At 39.2% G+C, this 26,940-nt stretch overlaps 1 protein-coding gene across 7 annotated transcripts in view; it reads right to left on the bottom strand.

Moving 5' to 3' along the window:
• ERC2 (ELKS/RAB6-interacting/CAST family member 2) overlaps positions 1–26,940 on the bottom strand; it is a 923,400-nt gene that overhangs the window by 428,649 nt on the left and 467,811 nt on the right. For all 7 annotated transcript variants that reach the window (XM_045078756.1, XM_045078755.1, XM_045078764.1 and 4 more), the window contains one exon: positions 731–866. In XM_045078756.1, coding sequence (XP_044934691.1) covers positions 731–866 — 136 coding nt within the window. The remainder of the gene's footprint in view (positions 1–730; positions 867–26,940) is intronic.

The following is a 26,940-nucleotide window of genomic DNA, read 5'->3' as shown; positions in this document are numbered from 1 at the left end:
AAGACACTAATTAATAAGCAAAATTTAACATGAACTCCGGCCAAGTTGAACTTGAACTGTTCTGTTTAAAGGCACACTGGAATAAATAAAGGAACTTCAAAGCAAATGCCCTGTTTTAGCTTGAATGTTTTATTGAGCACATGAGGAGAGCTCCTTTGCCAAAAATAGGGATGGTTAATGAGGAAAAATTGGTGTTTTCAGTCAGCCAGTTGGTTTCTGAGATAGGGCTGTCCATTCAGAGATAACTATATAACACAGGGAAGACAGAATAATGATCTGTCTGAGAGCCTCAGAGTTTTGAACAAAACAAAACCAGTTTTGTAAACTGAGATCAACTTAATGCATCCTTTTTCAAATACCTTCTGTGATAATATACATACATTTCCCTTCTACTAACACCAAAACTACTGAAATATAATTCTAAAAGGAGGACATTTCTATGTTTTGAGCTTCTTGCCAACTATATAAACGAAGCCCTTACCTTTTAAAGCGAGGTATAGAAACCAACAGACTGTGCAGTATTATAGTTTCCACCATAATCAGCTCTTATTGGGCACCATTCCACAGCTATAAAGACCTATTGGGTTCTCTGGGAGCACACTGCTACTACTGGACTCAAAGCTAAGGCAAGTCCCCCATTTTTGTTCTTATTTTTCCACAGCAATGGGTATATGTCAGAGACAGTCAATCTTCAATTATTTAGGTTTTAAGAGGAGAAGCCTGAGCTCACCTGCAAGTGTTGTGAGTTGTCAGCCATGCTATCTTCTCGCCTGCGGACTTCTTCCAGTAATTGGGCATTTTTCTTCTTTTCCAACTGTTGGTTGTGCTTGAGGTTGGCCACCTTCTTATTCTGATCCTTCATATGCCTGAGAAAAGTCAGCAGAGTGTGGTTAAATTCAACCACTGGAAGATCATAAGTTATCACAACAGAATTACTACAGATAGAATATATTGATATGGATTCAGAAAAAATTGGAACGTCAGTATATTCCATTAATTCAACCACAAGTATGTATTGAGCACCCACTTAACGCCAAGTGCCAAGATAGCACTGGGGCTGCCATGGTGAATGAGACATGTATAGTCTTCACCCAACTCATGGAGCTTGAAGTCCAGGGGGAGTGACAGACCAGTATCAAGGAGACACAACTTAGGTTTCCTAAAGGAAAGGAAATAAATCACAAGCTGTGACAGATGATGATGTGCATTGTATGTGTGGACAGACATGGGACAGGAAGATGACTTTAGGTACTGTGGCCAGGAAACCTCCCTAAGGAGGCAAGACAGTGGGAAACACTCCAAGTGACCAGCCAAGAAATCACCAGTGGAGGTGCTCCCCAAGTGGAAGGAGCAGCAAGTGAAATTCCCCAGGCAAGAAGGGACCAACTACTTCTAGGAACTGGAAGGCTGCAGTGAGGCTAGCCCAGGGCAAGGGGGATAAGAACCCACTCTCCCTGGGAACTTGGGATTGCAAAGGTAAGCAGTACTCAGGGAACACAGGGCCCCTGGTCTGTGACGGGGCATTTATTTTCTTCTAAGTGGTTGCTCATCTAATTATTATTATTCTTTTGGATCATGTTCCCATTCTGGGATCATAATCCATTACTTTGATTTTAAAATAACAATTACAAGGCTCCAATCAAATACATTGTCATCACTTAGCTCAAACAGAATAACACTTTGGCTAATCATCGTGTTATGTAAAGCCCTGGTGCTTGGAATAAAAGTTCTTAATGAATCTATAGGATGTCAAAGTGCAAAATCATAAAGTGATCAAGTGAGTAAAAGACTAAGGACAAAGGATGGGTTAAAAGAGTGGGAGGAGGAGTTCTAGGCTTAATGTGGACTATTTCACCAGCAGCGTTTAGCAAAACATTCCACAGATTTAGGCAACCATGTCCATGGCAGCTGGTATAAATCTAATCTCACACGTGAGGAGGCAGGAGGGCAGTACAGAGGGCTTGGGAGCATGATTCCAAAAGAGGAGGGCCGCAAAACAGAATCTTCTGGGATCCTTCGAACTCTCCCCCGCCCCCAATCCCCAGGCATTCCTAAGTCAGCCTCTGTCACTAAGCTCTGACTCCCAAAGCAAGAGAAAATCACTGTTCTCAAGGAAATGTGCACGAGATGAGAACTACATGATACACAGCAAACATATCAAATTAAAACAATTACTAATCAAATGAAAGCCATGCTTAAGAAGAAATGTTTATTTGTTGTCCTCATAAAATTATATAGTCCCCTACTCCCTCTCACTCCAAGAAAATGAACGTCGAAAGAACTTATTAAGCTGAATGATCTTCTAAAAGAAATCCTGCTGATGAAAATATTCTGAACATTTTGGTCCTTATGAAAACTTACAGTACTGGCTGAAGCAGTGATTTAACAATTTCTGGTGACATTTATTATGAGGATTGTGGTGAGAGAGAACAGCCATCTACTTGGTCAACATTTGGATTGGATAATTTTTATCCGACATTTCCTCTTTTTTACCCAATACAGTATACATCCACATCTGAAACTATCAACTCAAGTCTACATGCTAATCTTCTTTTAGAAAATTATCTTTTGGTTCCTACAAAGATGTTGAGAACAACCTCTTGCTTCCTAACTAAACAAGGATATAGTATTTCTAAAACTCATACTAACCCGAGGCAAGCACATTTCTCAGCTCAGGAAATAAGGTCCATGTCCAGTAATAGGATATGATGGAGAGGTCAGTGCTATTAATGAGATTGTATAAGTAGAGGACACTTTTTATAAAGAAATACTTTTTATAACTTTGAAGCACACACTTAAATAAAACCAACTGCTAAAACGTTTTGTTCCCAAGTACCACTGGAAAAAAAAAAAAGATTATTGTTGCAAATATCATTTGCATAAAGAACTCTCCCAAAGCAGTCTGAAAATACATAGATCTTACTTTCAGGGATACTGCAGTATTTTTCAATCCGAAATTTAAAAAATAAACTTCCAAATCCATGCATCCTTTAAAGCTTCTCTGAATTATAAATGAGCGACTAAGAATAATGGATAACTGAAGTTTGGACATTATGATGGAGGCCTATTCTCCATTTTCTCCAATCATTCCTTCAAATGCAGCCTGAAGTAGGACACTAGTGATTGGAAAAGAAAAGCTGAGTTTTGAATGGCACTGTTCAGGATTTTGCCAATTAGGTGGATACAGAGCAAGGTGATGAAAATAATCATCTTGGCTTTGTACACAAGAATATCAACAGATACCTATATATACACACTCCTTTGCAGGAGTGCTATGGCTTTCAAATATATTTCTAGCAGCAGAACTCTTTCTTCTAGTAAAAACTTACATGAAAACCAAAAAAGGAGAAGTATAGCACTGGCAGAGGTAGGAAAAAGACAATGGGTGGGGGAGATAGGGAAGCAGAGCCTCACCTCTAGACAGTCACTCTCTCAGGTACCCCTCAGAGAAGCCCCAGGGCTACCTGAAGCATAGGCTGAAACAGCAATTTATGAGGTAGGAAGAGAGAGAGAGGCAGGTACAGAAGTCATGAAATTTTAAAATACAAGATTTCCTGGTGAAGAAAAAGTCCCCCCCCGCCCCCGCAGAAGCTCAGTAGACACTTCTTGAAGGAATGACCATTGTGATTTTTGCTAGTAGTAATTACAGCATCTCCAAGAATAAAATCTGTCAGTGACCTATCACTCCCTGCATTTCATGCAAACTCAGTCCAGCTCTCAATTGTGCTAAACTCAGCAAGGCAGAACCCCTGGGGGTGCAGAATGCAAAGCCCTCTGGCAATACTGTCTCAGAGGAGAATTATCACTGATAGCCTCTTCCCAAATTCCCACCTACTAGGCAACTCAGATTCCAAAGCTCTGCCAGAAACTGACCTGCTCCATGTTCCGAAATAAAGTCTCCTTGGGATGGCACTTTTTCTTCAGGGAAACACCATTACAAATATATTCAATATGCAAATTATTAAGAAAGCCATTATGGAGGAGGCGCAAATGGAGGTGCGTTAGAGAGTCCAGTGGTAGGATCAGTTTTCATCATTCAGCTTAGACTGACGAGTTTTATAAAGTAAGTCATGTCACTTTTCAAAATTCAACCATCACTAAGGAGCTTGGATTAAATAAAAAAAAAATTCCAATACATATCAAGATTAACAACTATGGCTACTACATTAAGAAAGAATGTCAGAGAGGACAGAATCCTGCTCTTCACTAGAACAGTCCATCAAATTAAAATTAAAATTAGGAAGTATTCCCTAACTTGCTGGTGAAAAAGTATCAGGCTTTGAGGCCTCCAGAATTACAGAGGTGGGAAGGAGTGTGGAGCAGGAAGTACATACATGCAAGTGTATATTTTACATAAAGAAGAAAATAAAAACTTCTCTTTTTTTAAATCTCAGCAGAAAAGGATACCATTTTTTTAACCTATGTACTCTCAAAAACATTAAAAGATTCATAATGTCTATTGTTAAAGAGAAGGCCAGAATCTAGCTCTGTCATATGTGGTTAGAAAGAGTATAATTGACAAAAATTGGTTGCAAAATTATAAACCAATTTGGCAGTATCCACCAAAATGTCCATACCTCTTGCCCAAGCAAACCCACTTCTAGGAAAGTAGTCTACAAAAATGCTTGCACAAATGCACAAATATTTATGTATAAAATTTTCATTCTAGCACTGTCAAAGTGAAAACTGAAAATTGCCAAATTGTCAAGCAGGAGAATGGCTGAAGAAATCAAGTGTATTCATACTCTGGAACTCCAAGCTAACCTAAAAAATTAAGACAAAACTTAAGTATGGACATGGAAAACCCTTCAAGACATATCACTAATCAAAAATGAAAGCAGGTAGCAGAATAATCCATATAGTCTGATCTTATTTATGTTAAAATATAAAAACCTATTTGGATGTATATATACACACATCCACTGAAATGAAAACTGATGGAAACTCCACACCAGTCTGTAAACAGTGGTTACCACTGAGGAAGGGAATAGATCAGGGAAAAAGGGGGTGTTTTCATGTGTTACTGTATGCATTTGTGTGTGTATGTGTGTGCAAGTGAGGCATAAATATGTATAAGAAAATGCACAGATATTAAGTGTAAAACTCAATTATTTTTGACCAATCAAAATATAGAACATTGCCATCGTCCAGCCGCATGTCCCTGTCCCCAGACTGGAAGAAAATGCTATCCCAACTTTTATCTGCATGCATTTGTCTGTTCTTGAAATTTGTATACATGGAATTATACAGTAAATGCCCTTTTGTGTTTGACTTCTTTGACTCAGCATAAAGTTTTTGAGACTCATTCATATTGTCCCTAAACTCCTTTTTTTGCTGAAATCAAGTGGTATTCCATTATATGAATATACTACAGCTTGTTTAGCCATTCCCTTGTTGAATGAATATTTGGACTGTTTACAGTTTTGTTTTTTTTTTACTGTTAAGAATAAGGTTGCAATATAAGACAAAATCGGAGAGGGAGATAAGCCATAAGAAGCCTTTAACTATGAGAAACAAACTGAGGGTTGATGGAGGAGAGATGGATGGGGAAGCAGGGTAACTGGGTGATGGGTGTTAAGTACAGCACGTGATGCAATGAGCACTGGGTGTTACATGCAACTGAGGAGTCCCTGAAATCTACCTCTGAAACGAATAATACACTAGATGTTAATTTATTGAATTCAAATAAAATAAAACTATAAAAAGAATAAAGTTACAATGAACATTCTTGTATTAATTTTTTTGTGGACATATGTTTCATATTTCTTGGTTATATAACCAGATGTAAGTATAACTGAGTGTAAAATGGCATAACCCTCCTGGAAAACAATTCTGGGTTTTAAGAATCTTCCAGGAACCACTGAAGGGCAGGAGCTAGTGGCATAAACTCTGGAGCCAGGCTTCCTGGGCTCTCATCAGAAGTCCATCACCCTCTAGCCATGTGACCACGGGTGAGTTTCTTAACCTCTCAGCAACTTAGCTTCTTCATATATAAAATGGAAATAATTGTATATAACTCATAGTGTTACTGTGAAGAGTTGATAGGTTAGTACAGGTAAAATGCTTAGAACAGATTCCAGCATGTTCCCTCTCTGTTTCACTCTTAGCTTGCAATATAAATATGATCATGTGTTGTGTAATGTTATGAATACATATTTACTGTCTTGCTTCCCACACCAGAATGTCAGGTATTCAAAATGCCTCAAACAATGGACTTTGGAATGCATTATCAAACCCTTTGTGTCATACATTTAGCTTCCAGTATGCTTTCCTTAGTAATAAGATGAGTTGCATTCCTGGAAGGCATTAGGATACTAATGGGAAGTGTTGCAGGAAGGTCACGACAAGAATGGGTAAGTGAGCTGGGATCCTAAAGTGACTGCACAAGTAGATGGGCCACACACACACAATGGGAGCTGACAATGAGTATTGCATGCAGAATTTCTGATAATAAAGGCTTTTACTTCTAACCACTGAAACGATTCCACTTTTTTAAAGCTTGTAAATACCATTCAGTATTCCAGCATACCTATAAATTTTAGAAAGACATATTAACTATTCTAAGGATACTTTTAGAGCACATAAAGATGTGCTAAGTGTCACGACCATAATACTCCTTCCTGCAAGAAAAAGGATCTGGCCAGCCGTGCCTACTTGAATGCATCTCTCCTCCTGGCAAAGAGCAACAAGTAGGGCCAAGGTCTTAGGACTTAGCTCCAACATGACTTAGGACTAAATTCCCCCAACCCAAACCCTCTTCTAGAGGCCATATGCACCCTCCTGTTACACATGCACCCTTCACTGTTGACTTTCCCGCCCAAGCTGGGAAACCCTACGAAGCAGGTCACACAGCAGAAGGTAGTCACAATCACAAGAAAAGGGTTTGTTTTACTTGTAGATAGTGCACTCTGGAGAAGTTCTAAAGAGCTGGCTTCCTTCAACTGTTCTCCATTATTCTGGCCCTGAAGAATCTCCTCCCCCAGACAACAATAGAGCATCACCCTAACTATAAGTGGAACCCAAGAGCTGAGAGGCTATGTTGAAGAGAGTAGATGGTGGGGGTCTCCTATAGAAGACCCCAAGGAGAAAGTCAGGTGCTCTCTGATGTCCCCTGTCCTCCTCAGATGCTTTTGGTAGGACTGGCACACACCCACAGGAAACTCAAAGGGAAATGGGAAAAGGCCGGCCTCTTTTTTCACCCTCTTCAGGACTTGATGTTCAATCCAGAGGCACCTAATAACAAAACACTCTTCCTGGCTAGCAGATCATACACAGTCACAAGGGTCACATAACTAACAAGTCTGGCTCCCATTTACTAATCATCAAATAAACTTTTTATATGTTGGCCTCTCATGTAGGTCTGGTGACCCAGAGAGCACAGACTGGTCATATAGGTCTGTCTGTCTATGAATGGTAGCCCAAGAATGACTATTTTTCCTCAATGTCAAACAATAAATGTACTGTGATGCTCTACATTCCTCTCACTGTAGACTGGACAGTATATTCAGGCCTCTCAGTCCATATGGTCAGAGTTGGCAGCAGATTCACCATCAGGAAAACCCAACACAGGATCCCCTGCCATCTTGACCTGCCTCACAAACATTCTCTACTTCAGTATACCATGACTCCATCTATCCCATGGTATTTTGATGCCTGGCTGAGAGCTGACTGTGCAGAAATGCAGATAGGGAAACAGAGTGAGCAGACCCCTTCTCTCCATCACTCCTGCTACCACAGCACTTCAAGTCACCATCATTTTCTGCCCTAAACCATGACGCTCCTCTCTCCTCACCAGTCTCCTGCTTCTGCTCTTGTGTCCCTTTTAAGTCATTCTCCACCCAGCAGCAAGAGTGAGTGTTTCAGAACAAGTGAGGTCATGCCCTCGAATCCTCCAGTGGTTTCCATTTCCCAGAGAACCAAATCACACATCTATGGATCTCAGCAGCGCCCTCCCAAACCATTTTCACCTTTAGCCCCAGAATCCAGAATCCAGTCTTCTTTCAGTTCCAAATAATGCTAGCTGCTTTCCACTAGAGGGCACAGACATGTGCAGTCCTCTCTGTCTGCCCCCCACCTGTCTTTCCTCTCAGAGCCACCACTCCTACATGTCTGAATGATGGTTCAAGTCTCAGCTTAAATGTCGTCTCTGCAGAGGGACTTTTCTGGGCATCAAATCCAACAAAATCCCCTCTAAGCAAAACTGCTATGACCACACTCCATGCACCTCCTCGACTGCATGCTCCGCAACTTGTAATGATTCTTATATTTGCATTTTTAATTATTAGCTATTCTATCACCAGACAGGTATTACTGCCATCACAGGGTCCAATCTGGAGGTATTGACAAGACTGAAGGAACAACTTCCAACCACATCCTCCTTGGCCCAAGCTACCATCACCTCAAAGTTGGGCGAGGATGCCAGCTCCAACTGGTTCATTTAATTCATTCTCCACAGGACAGGGGACAGAGTGCCTGGTACACAAACGGGATCATATTTCTCTCCTGCTTAAAACTTCTCACTGGATATCTATTCCATGTGGAATATCTATTCCATGCTTCTTCCCATGACTCCTATCAGGTCTACCTCTTGCCTCTCAAAGTCTTATCTCATCCTGCTACTCCCAGCCACACTGGCCTTTCATTTACACCCTCAATATACAAAGTCCTACCATCCTGAGGACCCCTGCACATTATTTTCCTCTCCTAGAAACCTCTCCACCTAATTCTTATCTCAGCCCTTTCATCACAGATAATTCATATGTATCCCTCTTAGGATATCCTCCTAGAAGCCTTGGTCAATATAGAAGGTTGGATCCTCATGTCATAAATTCCCAAATTACACTGTATGCCTTGCTCAGAATGCAACACATTTCTGATCCTTGAATGTCTTCCTTGTTCTGCTTTAAGTATCATCTGAAGAGTGATCCCAACTGTCTTGTTCTCTTCTCTAAGAACGTAGCACAATTCCTACTCCACTGTCACCAACAGATTTCTGTTGGATTGAATTTAACTGTAAAACCTGAAGCTACTTGGTCAAAGGATGAAACAGGTTCCCTTGTGTTTTATGTGAACCCATAAAATTATTTAGGAATGTGTATCTAGGGATTTACATGAATTAATATTGCCCTCTTATATTTAAGAAAGACACTTTCTATAAAGAGGAATTTAATCTTGTATAATGAATATCAGCTTTTTGTCAATGAAATGGTACCAAGTCAAAGTGAAAAGAAATAAAACTGGACTGCTGGTGAGTACAACTGGGCATTATTACCTGATGCCAACACAATAACAATCCAGATACTCCTATATTCCGACAACGGTCATTTTTTTAAAATTAAACTGAAGATCTACAGGGCTACACATGAAAGAAATGACCCAGTTATCTCTTTTGTAACTTAATTCATATTCAACAGATGGTTTTTAAAAGTCTACATAGTTTAGTGCAGACTGATGGCTTTTCTCATTTACACTTTCTGAAGTCTAAAAACAGGGATCGCTAAATCTTTTCTCTGAAGATATAGCTGGTAAATATCTTGGGCTTTGTGAACCATGTGGAAAGAGTGAGGGAACAAGTGGAAAGTATTCAACTTTGCTTCAATTTTGTCATTGTACCATAAAAGCTGCCTAAGCATGCTATAAAAATGGGCATGGCTGTGTTCCAATAAAACTTTATTTACATAAACAGGTGGCAGAGCTGGATTTGACTCATGGTCCAGAGTTTGCTGAACGCTGGTCTAGACATGTTCCAATACTGCTATGTAGTAATGATAACCATAGGCAGAAAATGCTCACATCACATGATGTGCTCTAAGCATCTTGTACTTACAAGCTCATTAATCCTCACAACAACCTTATTAAGCAGGCCTTTTGATTATTCCTCCTACAGATGAGGAAACTGCCCAAAGTTACAGCATGAGTGAGTACTGAGGCAGGATTCTCAATCAGTCTGGCTCCAGAGACCACCACCACACTCTTAACCTCTGAGCTGTGCCACCCAATTGTGGAGAATGTTTCAGAGCTCCTTCACACAACTCTCACATTCTCTTCTCCAAGGCTGTCCCAGAAAGGCCGAGGGAACAGCAATGCAGATTCTCAGGATACAATCTCTGTTCTGTAGCCCAGCCACTATAAGGCACAACACTCCAAACTTTAGAGGATGCCCAGAGCAGGAACTTGGTTGGCTATTAGAGAACTAGATATACATGAGGTAATTACCCAAGAATATTGGCTTTCCACAGGGGAGCCTTGGAATGGAAGGTGGGAGTTTAACAGCTTCAAACTTCATGGCGGCAGCCACAGTTACTGAAATGAAGACCCAGCTACGAAGCAGAACACAAAACCAACAAGGACGCCAGGCAATTTCCCTATTAATTTCCGTTCTCTGAACCCGTTAACCTCAATGTGACCACTTTCTGAACGGATTATTTGGTTTTATGGGTGAATCTACACAGAGAAATATTTAGCATATTTCAAATCCTGGAACTTCGCTGCATCATAATGAATTTGGCTCTTCTTCCTGAACAGACAGATTTAATCAGAGACAAAGGATTTGGAGATGATAAAATGAGGGAAGATAAAAATAAGTAGACTCTCAACAAAAAGGGAAAGTAAGAGGAAAACAAAAGGGCAAGAACAATAATAGATAACAGGTAACAGATCTTAGGACAGAACTTCTGGAATCATGGAGGCAAACCCAAGACAGGGCTAAGACATAAGGTTAAAACTCTTGCCCTGTTCCCACTCATATCTTCTTGCACATCATTTGCTTCTCCTCAAAAAAAAAAAAAAAAAAAAAAAAAAAAAAAAAAAATCTAAACACTTTAAAAACAAAACATTCCTATAATTGCCACAATTCCAGGGAGTATTGTATTCCTCTAAAAGCCTACGACTCCACTGTTAGACACAGGCACATTAGGGCCAATTTGGTAGGGTGTAAGTTGTATTTACAGTTTGGGGTAATATAAAAACATATGGAAACTGTGAAAATTGACCCCCAGGGGGCTAATGTTGGAGGAAACCAACATTCCACAGTCTGGCCAGAGGTTGGGGGCGATTTGCCCAGATAATATACAGCCAAAGCAACCTATGAGCACAGGGGCACTGGTTGTATGCGAGACCTATTTTTATTGCATCCAATCTGGAATGGGTCTGCAGCAACCCAGACGTAAAACAAAGCAGAGGTATAAGAAGATAAAAATCTTATATGTTGGTTTTCCAAATTAAAGTACAGAAATAATGTGTCAGAGTCTATATTATTTCATATCAGAAATCAATGTTAAAATATTGCTAAGTAATGAAACATACTCTGTCTTTGGATGTCATATTAAGGGTCAGGAACTACGCTGAAGCACTGTACATATACAGCCTCAGTTAAACAAAACCAAATCCTTACATGGAGAGTAATTTTATCCCCATTCCACAGATGAAGAAACTGAGGCTTAGAGAGGTTAACATCATACATCGTACATTAATAAGTGGCAGACTCAGAATTTGAACTCCCATTTCTATGATGCCAAAGCTCATGGGCTTATCTATTATGCCATATGAAAATAAGATAGTTTTATTTTACATTATTATGAGATCTTTGTCACAAAAGTAAATGGAGCATTCTAGCCAAACCTACATGTTCTTTTTTGAGAGTTACAATCTTCTTCTTTTCTCTAAGAGGGAGGCAAAACACTAACATCAATAAGTTATATTCTCGGGACGCCTGGGTGGCTCAGTTGGTTGGATGACTGCCTTCGGCTCAGGTCATGATCCTGGAGTCCCGCGATCGAGTCCCACATCGGGCTCCCAGCTCCACGGGGAGTCTGCTTCTCTCTCTGACCTTCTCCTCGCTCATGCTCTCTCTCACTGTCTCTCTCTCTCAAATAAATAAATAAAATCTTTAAAAAAAAAGTTATATTCTCTTTAGGATCTGGTCTGAGGTATGGATTATCAAACCAAATGAAAGATAACTCAGACTTAAGACTGAACCAGTTTTGCATTGCTGAACAACAACTTAACACAAACTTAGCAGCCTAAAATAACACTCATTTATTATCTCACAGCTTCTGTGAGTCAGAAGTCCAGGCACAGCTTGGTTGGTCCCTTAGATCCCAGCCTTACCAGGCTGAAATTAAGATGTTAGCCAGAAGGCATTTTTTATCCATTGGCTTAAGTGGGAAAGGATGTGCTTCCAAGTTCATTCAGGTTGTTGGAAGAATTCCTTTCCTTGCAACTGAATGAAGGAGGTTCCTATCTTTTGCTGGCTATTGGCTGGAGCTGGAGACTGCCCTCAGGTGCTGGAGGTTGCTCTTAGCTCCTTGCCACGTGGCCCTCTCCATTGGCAAATCACAGTACAGCTATCTGATTCTTCAAGGCCAGCAAGAAAGTCCCTCCAGTCTGCTAAAATCGAATCTTATATAATGTAAAGTAATCATGGGAGTGCCATCCACCACCTCTGCCTTATGACATACCCTATTCAAGGGAGTGGCACCCATCACCTTAGTCACATTCTATTGGCCGGATTCAAGTCACAGCTCATGCCCACATTCAAGTGGAGGGGCCTATATAAGGGAGTGAAAACCAGGGAACAGAACAAAAATAGAATTAATTTTAATTATTTAAAACTTTATTTTATCTGTGCTAATCTTTCAAAAATATTTCACAATCCTTTTACTGTCCATTTCAAACTGTTTACCTTGGTATCTACCGAACAGACTTCATTTTTCCATTTCCCAAACTTCCTCCAACGCACTTTCACCAGTGCAACCCAAGGTACTTGGAAGGCATAACTTACGGCCAAGGAGAGGTTATGGAAATTTATGCATCCTTACACTTTCCCAAGTATTTATCCCCATGACAACACACTGCAAAAATAAATGCCTGTTCTTTCCACTCTTCTTCTCATAACTCAAATCTCTTCTCTTAGTCAAATGACGATGAGTAAAACAGAATTAGTGGTGGGTGGCAGATGAAATGAAAATCAGTGAAGGGTAACAAAGGGGCAGAATTATTGGCAAAAAGGGTGTAAGCCACTTCCCTCCAATTATGTGAGGAGACAGAACAAACCACTTCCCCAAAAAATTGCCTCAACAAAATTAACCACTTCCAAAGTCCATTACTGAGATGCCACCTGTTTCAATTCCATTTGGTGATATTTGCCTAAATCAGTGGTTTGCAACAGTGTTCTGCCAGCACTGGCTCTGCAGGATGTGATTAATTGTTGCAAAAACAAACAAACAGGGGCGTCTGGGTGGCTCAGTGGGTTAAACCTCTGCCTTCAGCTCAGAACATGATCCCAGGGTCCTGGGATCGAGCTCTGCATTGGGCTCTCTGCTAAGCAGGGAGCCTGCTTCCCCCTCTCTCTCTGCCTGCCTCTCTGCCTACTTGTGATCTCTCTCTCTGTGTCAAATAAATAAATAAAATCTTAAAAAAAAAAACAAGCAAAAAAGGGTTAAGATCAAATAAGTCTCGTGGATATACAAAAATGTGAGGTTTCTTATATTGCAGAAATTTACACAGCCTTTATTATTATGAAGTGCACTATAAATCTCTAAAAAGGGACATGGTAGGATGTATTCATTAAATTTATTTGACCCAAACCTTTTTCCCCTCCAAGGATGATCCCACTGAATTATTGTTTTGAGGTATAAAGTCCAAGGAATAATAGTGTTAATCAGTTTTTCAAGTTTTAGTTATTAGTGTATCATCTCAATGACTTTTGCTATACCATGCACTACCTGTGTTTCTTAATATTTTTCTTTAAATGTTTTTACTTTATATACCTTTTAGTCTTAGATTCTTTCTAGGCAATTTCTAATGAAATCATGTTTATGTTTGATCTGCAAGTTGTGGGTGTTCTAATACAAAGAGGCATAATGAATAAAATACATAAGTGTTCACTATACCACCTGAAAGTATCCTAATTTTTAAATACATAAATAACAAAGATTCCTGGATACCACCAAAGCCATGACTAGAAATGACAGAGATAGCACTGAAGAACGAGGAGGAACAAGAGCCAAGTCCTGATCTTCCATGGATGACTGATGATTGCTCAGAGCAGTTTAGTGGCTTGCACAGACATACTCAGATGGTATGTCCAAAACCCTGGGCATCACTATGAAGTGCCAGGTAAGCTGGAAGGTATAAGCAGTTGTCTCTGGTTGCCCCTGAGCCAGTCCCCAAGTTTCATGAGTTAGAGCTGCTTAAAGTGTCTCCTTTCATTCAGTACTAGAGAAAGTCATCCTTTCTGCTGTAGTTCAGCAACTTCATTAATCCCATTAATCCATCAATCCTTCGCTCTCTCCTTGAGAAATTTCAGCCTTGACCAACCTGAGGATTCTACTTGGAAGCAGAACAATGTCCTTCCTTTGCTTTTCACCAATGGACCATCCAAGCTGAATCAGGATAGCCCTGAATCAGCTTTTGGTTTCAAGTTAGGAACAGGTCAAAAGTAACAGTGGGACAAAGTGACCTTAAGAGCAGTGACGTGGAGCCTGATTGCATGGGTTCAAACCTCAGATCAACCATTTCTTCACTGAAGGACCTGGGACAGGTGAATCCGTTTTTTTAAATATCAGTTTCCTTATCTGTACAACAGGATATTAACAGTAAAATAATACTTACTCAAAGGAGAAATAAATGGGATAATACAAGAAGAGTACCAGCATATAGTAAAGGATCTCTCAATGCCACCTTACAACCATTTTAATGATAAGGAAAAGAATGGCTTCTGTCCTTCATGAATCCAGGCTGGCTCACTGTGGGGTATAGACATCTGTCTTTATTTAATGACAAATGGAAAAAGCTTTAAAAGGAAGGTTCCCATGCCCTCAATCTCACATCCCAGGACTCACGAAGTGCCATGAAGATGGTACCTATCTGAAGTCCTGGGTTATCTCAGCTCCACGGTTAAAATCTCAAACCTTAGGAGGCAGTGTGACAGGCTGACTAAGGGGTTCTGGAGGTGATACCTGGATCACATGTCTGCCTCTGCCTCTACTAGTTGTGTGGCCTCCAATCTGAGGTCCAATCTAAGTGGCTTTAAATAAAGATGTGGCATTTCTTGTCCTCCTGGGTTTGTGAAGCAGGACTTAGCTCCACAGTATAAGGTGTGAAAACTCGTAGCCACCTCTCATTCATAAGATATATTGGGCAGCTCTACTTCTTCTTGTGAATCGATAGATTCCTGGTCTCTGGATTGCCCCCAAGGTCCTCTACTTGACAACAGTTACTCAAACCAAAATAATCAGTGAATACCAAGAACCAGCTTAGACCTCTGTCCATTTCAGGAAGATTCTGAAACATACAGTGAACGCTGAGGCCTCCTCCAGAGCCTATCTGTAGACTCCCTACCCTTCTCATGCTTCCTTCTTCCCGGCCCAGACTATTTCCGGAAAGGACCCAGTGTTTCACACTGGAGTCATGATAGGATCTTTTTTTTTTTTTTTAAAGATTTTATTTATTTATTTATTTGTTTGTTTGTTTATTTGTTTGCTAGAGAGAGCACGAGAGGGAACAGAAGCAGAGGGAGTGGGAGAGGGAGAAGCAGGCCTCCTGCTGAGCAGGGAGCCTGATGCAGGACTCGATCCCAGGACACTGGGATCACGACCTGAGCCAAAGCCAGACACTTAAAGACTGAGCCACCCAGGCACCCCTCATGACAGGATCTTTACCTGGAGGGATGCAGTAAAATCCTAAACATCCACAGGCGTTCTTTTCATGTTTTTTTTTCATGTCCTTTCTAATTTCCACCTAGATGGCAATGCTTCTGAAGCTCCCAAGGGCAAGGTGGCCCAACTTTAAGGAACTGTAATCCCATCTAAAATCCAGAGCAGCCACCAGGACTGAGGTTCCTAAGCAGGCATGCTATAGAAAGTAGAATTTTATCAGCATCTCTCTGCATTGCACAAGGTACATGTTTACTCCTAACAACCACTAACAACAGGTGTTGTTATCCCCATTATAGACCAGAAATATGAGGATGAGAAAGCAAGCAACTTGCTTAGAGGGCTCTTAAAATTAGAAGGAGGCTGATCTGGGTTCTATTTCAACACATTAAACACTACAACTCAGGCCATTTTCCTAACCTATCATTGCTACTCTTGGATTTACCTCACTTGCCAATTTCTTATCAGAGCTAACCACAATAATCCTCCCACCTAGACAAGAACAAAAACAAGAACAAAACCAAAACCAAAAACAAAAACAACTCCACCATTATTTGGCTGTAAGATTGTTTTCCCAAAGCTATATCACAACCACTCCCTGTCAGCAGCTCCAAGGACCCTCTCTTCTTACCACAGAAAACTCAGCAAATACTCTGTTTCTTACATCTGGAGATACACACACACACACACACACACACACACATTTAGTTCACACACACATACTACTTATCCTTACTACACACAAAAACATACATGTATACATATATATTTATCTTTCTTTCACACACACACGTGAGCAGTACCTATGAGAGCATCTCTCCCTTAGGCAAAGGCTCTATCCATTATATAAAACAGATACCACAGGAGGCTAAATATCACCTGAGATTCTGTGAAGACAGACAGACAGACAAGAGGAAGCCTGCTCTCACATTCTTCACACAGCATTCAAGGAAACCATTTACCCAGTAAACAGCTGAGGTTTGGGGAATAGTAGAAGTTGAATAAAGTTCCTAAAGGATGATGACGAATGACTCTATTAAATGTAGCGGTCATGTAATTTAGAAATGAGAAACAATTTAAACTCACATCGTATAGACTAATTCTCCTATACTATTAGGTGATAACTCATATTAAAATTTTTTCACTTTCATGAGAAAAACATCATCAATATTAATTAGATCAATATGAAAAATATTTAAGATTCAAGATAAAGCAGAACAAAAGGAATCCAAGTGCAAAAACTAAGTGTTTTGCTCTATTAGTGTCTCAACTTCATATTTTTCACTTTAGGCAATGTTTCCTATTACTAGTAAGCTCATTTGCTAGTATAAATACCAAATTCTTTCTGGCTGCATCTTATAAAACGAGAATTCTTCATCATCCAAAGAAGAAATTGGAAGCAAGAAAGATTTCCCCCTTTCCCAACTGAAGAAACTGAAAACCCCTAAAAATTTAACATATCCAAGGCAAGCCCATTCGAAAAGCAACATTCTATTAGAAAACAATGCATCAGGGTGCCTGAGTGGCTTAGTGGGTTAAGTATCTGTCTTTGGCTCAGGTCATGATCCCAAGGTCCTGGGACCCAGTCCCGTGTTGGGCTCTCTGCTCAGTGGAGAGCCTGCTTCTCCCTCTGCCTCTGCCCCTTGTCCCTGCTCATGCTGTCTCTTGCACTCTCATGCACTCTCTCAAATATATAAAAAAATCCTTAAAAAAAAATAATGTGTCAAATTCTTATTAATTTTGGTACCACTGAACCCAAGTCCTGTTTTTTTAATTAACTGATTTTTTTTCCATTTTATCTTTTTTTATTTAAAAATTTACATTTTAATTTAAATCTTCCAGAAAATCGGACTATTTGTTTATGTATTGTCCTAAATGTAGAAGGGAAATAAAGAACTTTAGTTTTCCTGGCTGTTGAGATTTATTTTCTGTATTGTTGTTTGGTGGAAACTGATTAAAAGAAAAGTCCTGGCAACACCTGAACACATGATGGTTTTAAAAAAATCACAAGTTTCTCACTGAACGGTTGGGAATGGAATATTTTATGATACAGATTTACAAATCTCTATGAACTGGAAGCATTTCCTGGGCAATTAATCAAGGGGAACTTTTATGTAAAAACACATCTCGATTGAGCTATTCACAAAAGATCCCACAAGCTGCAATGACTAATTGTAAGTCTCAGACCTGGGCAGTTTGTTGAAATGCTTTTCTTCAGGCCATTAAAAATACCATGACAACATACAAATTCAGCAAGAAGAATAAACTAACTAAGGAAAGTTACAATTACAGCAAGGAATTATTCAAAGTATGTGACCCTTGTACAAAAAATGATGCACGTTTATTTGATACTGCAGACTCTCTGCTATTTTTTCCCCTTTGATAGGTCTGTTGTAATTCCCCCTAACATTAATGAGAGATATGTGCTAAAAATGAATAGCTGCTAACTCTAGCCATCTGTGCATTCCTGGTACAAATAAAATTGAATGTCATCACTACCCTATTGGATTTCTTGGTAATGCTCTTTGCTGATAAGAACTTTGAAAAAATACCAATGGCTTTTTTTTCTTTTTCTTACTCATACAAAGAGTAAGTAAGTAAGTAAGTAAGTATGCCCATTCCCCTTGCTACATAAAGGGGTCTATTCTACTCCGAATCTAGGCAGCCACTGAGAGGTGGGGTGAGATAAATCCCTGCTTATCAAGATAACTGTTTCCCCACTTGGTATAAATGGAGACAAAGTATAGCCAGACTCAAATGATTAAAATGGCCAAATTCTTAGCAGGTTAACTCATTACTTTTCATCCTTCTCTTGCCAGCCCTGAAAGCTAAGTAGCTGTCTTAACAGCCTGCAGCAATCACTTCCAAACAACTCTCCTTGTCCTACAGCTATGCTAAAATGGAGTTAATTCATTTTCCCTTTATGAATTACTGGCTGTCAAGAATTTGAGAAAGATCCCAGGCTTTAATGGAGACCTCCGAAAAGAGAGACCATGAGCTGGAGAACCCAAGAAGGCATGCTGAGGAGCCAGAAAAGCAGGAAGATTGGAAAGGCACTGGTCAGGAACTGGAATACACATACATATACGTATGTATCAGAACAGAGGCTCGTGGGACCATCTCCAAACACAGCCAGGTATATCCTCCATGAGAACCAGGAACATACAGCCCCACAGGCCAGGCCGTTACAGCGTCACTTCCCTGAGCAGCCAGCCAGGTGATGCTCAGCAAGCCAAACCCCTTTAAGGGCCTCTTCGTCTACACTTCTGAGAGCTGTGTGTTAAGTCTTGCTTCAGAAGACCCAAGGGTCTAATGATCAGGTGGATCACTTCTTCCTCTCAAGCTGTACAGAAAGCCATGGTGCTTGGGATCCTCTCATAGATTTGATCATTAGATCTAGTTTTATGGGACATACGATGACAGAACTGCTAAGAATATTTATTGGCTTGGCTAACAACTAAAGAAAAAAATGGTAAGCACAGCTCTCTGGAGAGGCTTTTTAAATTTCATTTTATGGCACTATAAAATGAGGCCATACCCTGAGCATTTGAATGGGCAAATTATTTGGCTGAAAGGGGCTCAAGTTTTGAAGTTCAGTCATATCAACAGACAAAAGCTAAGAGAATATCCAAAGCAAAGTCCATTTCCAAGATGGCTAAGATATCACCAAAAGAGGGTAAGCATCCATTTGATCAAGTGACCATATGTGTGTTTAGAGAATATAGTGTATGTTTCTGGTGTTAAGATTACATTTTGAAAAAGTCCTAAATATTTCCAAACTGTTCCTAATCCTACCTCAATGCACCCCCCGCAAAAAGTAATGTCAATGTAAAACTCTCAACTGGTAATTTATTCATAAGCTACGTATTTAATTATAATAATACAAAATCACGTACTTTTCCTGAGACATAGTTTTGTTAAATCTTATCATCCTTCCAACTTACTAAAAAATGTCAACTGTTCTGTTTTTAATAGAACACAGCAAATGCAAGTGTAAAATTACTTGTACACAAGAGAACATAAGAAATCATATATCTAACAAAGGTCTAGTATCCATAATATATAAATAACTTTTACAACTCAATAATAAAGACTAATAACATAATTAAAAATGGCCAAAGGCTCTGAATAGACATTTCTCCATGGAAGATACACAAATGGCCAATAAGCACACGAAAAGATGTTCATTATCACTAGTCTTTAGGAAAATGCAAATCAAAATCGTAATGGGATACTACTTCATATTTCCAGGATGGCTATGATCAGAAAGACAGGCCATAACAAATCTGTGAGAATGTAGAGAAACCAGGACAATTACATGGTACTGGTGGGAATGTAAAAGAACACAGCCACCATGAAAAACAACTGGGCAGTTTCTCCAGAACTTAAACGGAATTACCACATGCCATAGCAATTCCCCTCCTAGGTATATACCCAAGAGAATGAAAACAAATATTCAGACAACAACTTGATTGTTGAGAATAGCTAAAAAGCACAAATAGCCCAAAACTTGATCAACTAATGAATATATGAACAAAATATGGTAATATTCACATAATGGAATATTATTCAGCAATAAAAAGGAACAAAATACTGACACATGCCACAATATCAATGAACCCAAACACATCATGCTAAGTGCAAGAATCCAATCACAAAAGACCACATATTATATGATCCCATTTATATGAAATGTCCCAAACATGCAAATCCATAGAGATGGAAAGTAGCTTAGGGGGTAGGGTAGGGGGATGATTGGAGAAATGAGTGTGAGTGCTAATGAGTATGGTGTTTTTTCTGGGGTGATTAAAATTTAATTCTGGAAATAGTGGTGATGGTTGCACAACCTTGTGACTACACTGACAACAATTAAATTATACGCCATAAAAGGGTATGTTATTATAGATGAATTATATCTTAATTTTCAAAATTATACACGCTCATAATAAAAAATTAAACAGTACAAAAGAGTTTGTAAAAACAAAGGTTTTATTTTCCCTTCCACCTCTGCAATAACCACTCTTACACGTAAGTGTTTTTTGTCAATCTTTCCAAAGATTTTCTTTGCCCTTATTACAAAGTTTTTGGGATTAGAAAAAATATTTCACATTAGTGTTTTATACACAGAGGCTGGCCCATGGAAAGTACTTAATGAATGGCAGCAAAGTTTTCTAATTCCTTAGAAATTTGGAAATTCAGAATTATCTAAATTATAAAAAAAATAGGGTCTTCAGAAAAGTCTTGTGTGCTTTTTACACTTCACAAAACTTAGTTGATTGATAAAAAATAATCTACAAACAACACTTAAAATGTAGAGAAGTTGAGGAAAGCTATGCTAATCATTCCACCCAAAACATCTTCATTTTAGAGGACTGAACAAAAGTAAAACACCTATGAGAGATGAGAAGGTAAACCAAAGTGGCAAACAACAAACAAAAAAGAAATACTGCTCTCCCCAGCAGCCCTAAAAACTGAAAAGCTAACACAGATCCTTTCTATCAGGCACACAGACGAAGTTGTTAAAGCTTAAGAATTTAAAGTTTAAAAGTTTAAAAACAAAACAAAACAAACCCACCCAAACTCTGTAGGAGGAAGACGCTACATTTTGATGGCATGATACCTGCCCTCTGACCTAGCCATAATGATGAGGAAGAAATGATTCCATAGTATGATGACTGCCTGCATTAGTACACGGGTTTGAATTCTCAGCCTCTGTTATGTGCTGCCAACCCTCCCACATGCCTCAGACAAGATCAAGGGAGATACAGATCCTGTGCTCCAGAGAAGACCCTCTCTCTATCAGAGAGATGTTTTGTTTGTGCTGTTTTTTCCTTTATTCCAAAAGGAAACCCATCATTTATCACAAAAAAAGGCCTTCATTGCTTTTCAGCTTTTATGCTGCTGGGATTCTCTGATCACACTGTGTGGGGCCATGAAGAACTGTCCCAAGAATGATTCCTGGAAGAAGCAGAAAACCCCTCCTGGAAATACATCTTTTCTCTTGGCTGCTTCCCCAGAATTCCCCACCGGGAACTGTCTTCAGCAGGCAGGAGGATGGATGGCCTGAGGTCTTCCCCCACCTTTGCCGTGCAGGTTTCCTGAAGCCCATCCAGAGCTGATGACTGTCTCTAGCCTACAAAGGCACTGCCTCCACGGAGGCCCACTCACCAAGCCCACTCCAAGTCACTTCAAAAAGAGGAATTCCACATTCCTGTTCAAGAGAGGGTGAAGACTCAGACCAGCAGCTCAAAAAAAGGCTGCTGAAACTGCCAACACAAACAGCTTCTCAACTTCCATTATAAGAGGTTTTCATCAGCGCTTGGAATCCTTTGTGTTATAGAAATAGTTTTCCACCCCCAAAAGAAGCACATTAGAGAGTGGTCCCTATGGTATCAGGAGTTAGTGCGCCAAACCAATTTATCCCAGCACAAAACTTCTCACTGTGGAATAGGATACAGTCTTTGATTCTGGGTTCTGGAGTCAGAACAGCTGAGTTTGAATCCTGGTTCCACTAATTAATAGCTGTGTGACAATGGGCAAGTTACTTAACTTTTCACAAATGGGACCAATAATAGCACCCACAGTTTTGGAGCTGGCATAAAGAAGATGTGTGATCAGCTCTAAAAAATACAGCATCATGTAGAGCACTAGATACGCACTTAACTAAGTCTTTTGGTTTCTCTGCTACTGAAACGGCAACAATAACTACAGACCTGTTGTGCAAAAAAATCTCTGCCACCACACCTTTATTTTCTTGCTGCTATTAAAGTGGCTAGGTTTTATTTGTTTTTCCCGTCCTGCTGGCTCTAGTTAATTTTCTGTTAGTTTCTTCTAGAAAATAAAGGACAGATATATAGGCTGATGATTTTTGTGTTTTGTCTGTCTGCTTGTTTTATTAACTATCCTTGCATCTCTTAAGCCTGTTCTTCCCTGTTCTTCCCCCTTCAACCTCTAGTACAACCATCCTCTTTTAGCACCATTGTTCCTCCTAGCTTGGGCTACTGCCTACCTCTCTAGCCCTGCAGTGCTACAGAGCTCATCCTCCTGGAAGATACTCTTGCCTGCTCTTCCCAGACTCAACAAGTTCAAGATCTTGAGCTAAGCACTCAAGGCTTTCCCTGTCCTGACAAACCCTTAACTGCCCATGCTTCTCCTTATTCTAGAACTTAAGCTACAGAATCCCTTACCCTCTCTCCTAGGCATTGTACCTTCTTACTTCTGTTGCCCTTGCTCATGCTCCTCACCTAGTTCTACATCTGATAAAATTCTTTCCACTTTTCTTGTCCAGTGCAAATACCATCACATTCATAGAAACTTCCCTGAACCCTCCACCTTCTGAATGCCCATGACATTCATACTGAATCTGGCACACTCTGTCATGAGTAATGCCTCTTTGTCCAATTCCAGATTTTCATTCCTATATGCCTATTAGGAAAGAGCTACCTAGTTGTCCCAAAGCATCTAACACACAGCTCGGACAAAACCTCTCTGTTCTTAGCTCCTGCCATACTTTTCACACCTGCTCCTACATCCTGCAACGGTTAGGCAGGGATCTCAATCATGTAGGCAGGTCTCACTAAACCCAGGGAAAGCTGAGGTATTTCTGCTGAGAAAGCTCAGGTATTTCTGCTGAGTCTCACAGTGAAGGGTATGGGAAAGCCATCCAGAGTCCAAGGTAACTCTAAACACGGGCTGTTTTATTGTCCTATATAACAATAGCTATCTAATCTTCCACCACTGTGTTGACTTGGTTCCCCTCTATGTCAGCTTTGATGGCTCACATGCTACCTGCGCATCTTTCCGTAGCTTCTGGTTATTCATAATTTCTACCCTCTCATAACTTCAGTTCTTTACAAGTCATGTTATTAATTCATTATACAAATATTTATTAAGTGTCTACTATTTTACAGGCACTGGGTAGATAAGACAGGTCCTCTCCAGATGGAAGTTCCACTCTAGACCAGAGGATAGACATTGAACAAGAATTAAGACTGTGCTTCATGTTCTAGTGGGAAGTTACATAAATTTATAAAAGACAAACCTAACTGGGCTGGGCTAGCTCCAGTGAAAGGCAAACAGAGGAAGTGACATTTAAACTTCACTTGACCTGGAAAAAAGTAAAGTTATATCCATACTTCATACCTTATAGTAAGATAAATTCCAGATGGTTCAAAGACCAAATGCAGAAAATCAAACCATAAAAATACCCCCCCCAAAATTACAAGACAACTGTTCTTATAGTATGAAAGAGGTTTCTAACTATGACACAAAATTGAAAAGCTATAATAGGAAAGACTGAATATGTTTGACTATAAAATGGTAATTTTTATAAATTTCTATATAACCATTCGCAAAATTTAGAAAAAGTATATTGGCAGGAAGGAGCATTTTAAACTCAAATCAGACAAATGGGTAATCAATCTAATATAGAAAGAACTTCTAAAAACAAATAAGAAAAAACAACAAAAGATTATGACAAATTATGTACATATTTAAAGATGCCTCATCTTCACCTGTAATGAGATAAAAGCAAATGAAAACTATATTTAAATGCCTTTGTTCTCCTTCCATATTGACAAAGATAAAAACTACACTGCTTTGAAAGAGTTAATGGGGAAAGAGGCACTCATATATTACTGATAGGACTATAAATGGATTAGTCTCTGTAAATGGCAACTAGAAAAATTAGAAAGGTATTGTCCTAGCAATTCCACATCTAGAAATTTATCCTATACCACTGTCATATACATATGAAATTAAGCCTATTCAAAGTTATGAATTATAGCAGTCTACATGAGAGGAAAAAATCTGAAACACCTCAAAGTCCTTCAGGAGGAGACAGGTACAATGGAACTGTATGCAAAAGTAAAAAGTAATGGAGAGGTATATATGGATATGGAAAGATCTCAAAGACATCAAAAAAAAAAAAAAGAAAGAAAGAAAATCAAGATGCAGAACTGTGTATTTCATTATACCACTTGCATTAGTATCATACTATAAATCCTATCAATTTGCTTCCATCTTTCTAGATGCTGCTTCTAGGAATAGTTCAAGTTCCACCACAAGGCCTCATACAGATCATGCATACAATTACTATTCGATGAAGGGGAGTAAGTTAATAAATAAAGTAAATAAATGGCTAAAGGAACAAACTTGGGTACTTGGACTAAACTCAACATAAGGTCCTTATATGCACAGATATGGAAAACTTGTGGCTGAAGTAATCTTATTGAAAAAACTATTTTTCAATAAACACAAGGATGGAATTTTCTAGATTTAATTATTCATATCCCTCAGGAAAGAAGCATTAAGCAGACTAAGGTTCTTTTCAACCTTTCCCTCAAAGTCTCTAAATGGCTTAAGAGGAAAAAGCCTTAAAAATCATTATTCCAGCAACTGAATTTTCTAGAATTTTCTAGGAAAGCCAAGGAGGCTGTCTGAACAGATCACCTCCCACTTCTCCCTTGCATGAACCCCATACTCTCACCCACTATTCTTGTCATGAAACCCTTCATCACAACATCATCACTTAATGAACATCTGCTGTGGGTCAGACTGTGCTCCATGCCCAACAGTTCATGTGCCCACAAGCTTTCTGAGGGATCAGTATAATACATTGTCTCCATATTATAAACACAGGGAGAGGCTTAAAGACCTCTGGATGTGTACCCAACATGCCACAGCCATGAGGGTGTTCCTTTTAAAGATGGAGTTTAATTTTCTACATGTAACATTCTGACAATAGCAGTTTGAATAACCTGGATTATAAGTGAAATACTAATATAAAGTAGTAACAGGTCTGGGATAGACAACACATATGAAATCCAAGAGCACTGCTATTTTATCTACTCAGGAATCCCTAAAAAGCCCCCTGCTTTGCATGTATAGGTGGTAGAAGAGCACCCACACTCACCAGCATGATAGGACACCTATGTGCCAATTGCCCGGTGAGTGTTTCTCACCAAGGCCCACTCATCACAGGTTATCAGAAGATTCTCCAGCTATTCATTATTATAACCAACTCATTCTCTCCACGGTAATTATCTGTGAGCAACATATCATGCTGTCCTTGGAACCATCAAACTGACATATGATTAAATAGCAGAGGGCTCTGAAGTTAAATTTAAAACCACTCTCTTACACTTCAACTCACACATCACATCGAGATCTGTCCAGTCATGGGAATATTCCAGTTGACCAACACCAAAGGCCACTGAGAGACTATTCCGTGACTTCACGTTCCCATCTGGGAGAAGTAATGGTTATGTTCTCCAAGCTATCTAAAGAGATTTTCCCAGGATCAGAAGTAAAATTTTGCAAAGCAATTCACTGCCTGAAGTTCTGCTTCTCCCACACATTAAAATGTCTGAAGAGTTGCTTATGCTCACGGTGTCTCTACACAATTACGTGTGGGGGTCTCACAAGAAATTAGTATAATTCATCCACACATGGTGAGGATCACATACTCTTCAACTATCACTGGAAAAATTACTGCAAAAATAAATTATTATACACTCTGCTCTGTGTATACCAATAAGAATAATTCTTATATTAACAATGTTACCAATTAGGGGAAAAAAAAACCTGAAGAGAAGGTCAATGGGCAAGCTAAAGTTAAAAGACAAGTCTCACTGCTCTTGGACTATAAATAAATAAATAAATGCAACAAGAGATTCTTCAAAGGGAAATCTCTTTCCATTCCCTGACTCACTCTATAATTTCTAGAATTAAAGCTTTCTATTTCTATTTTCTAAAATAATTCTATACAGTTTATTTTTACAGAAACTGTAAATTAGAAAAAAAAAAAAAACAATGTTTTCCCTCCTCAATAAAATAGTTGCACCCAAAGCAAAATCAGCCAATTTCTGTCTTCTTATTCTAGTTTTCATATTTCTTTAGCTTGATATTGCAATTAATCTTCACCTGTATTATATTCATTGAATTTAGAGTAAAGTTTTAAAAAAGAGAACTTTAAAATTATCAAAATTTCTTACAAAGAAATTTCCAAAATTTATTGAAATTTCCAAAGCCTTTGTTAGATATATCAACAATAAGGTATTTTGTTCAGAGAAACATACACAGTACCCACTCATTTTTAAATAGGTCGCTCCAAAATGTAGGCTTCGCAAAAATGTGAAATTACACAGTGTGAAAATTCCAAGTACCTTTACCCAATACGGAAGAGAGTCCCAGTCACTAGTTGGATAAATTTTCCCTACAATTTGAGCTGGTATTGTGGGTAATGAAGTGATAGAATTCACATTTCATAAGAAAAGCCATATAA

This window comes from Mustela putorius, unplaced genomic scaffold, assembly GCF_011764305.1.
Source record: "Mustela putorius furo isolate JIRA1106 unplaced genomic scaffold, ASM1176430v1.1 tig00000095_pilon_pilon_pilon, whole genome shotgun sequence".
NCBI classification, from domain to species: domain Eukaryota; kingdom Metazoa; phylum Chordata; class Mammalia; order Carnivora; family Mustelidae; genus Mustela; species Mustela putorius.
Note: the sequence above shows the minus strand (reverse complement) of the source record. Positions and strands in the feature narration are given on the sequence as shown.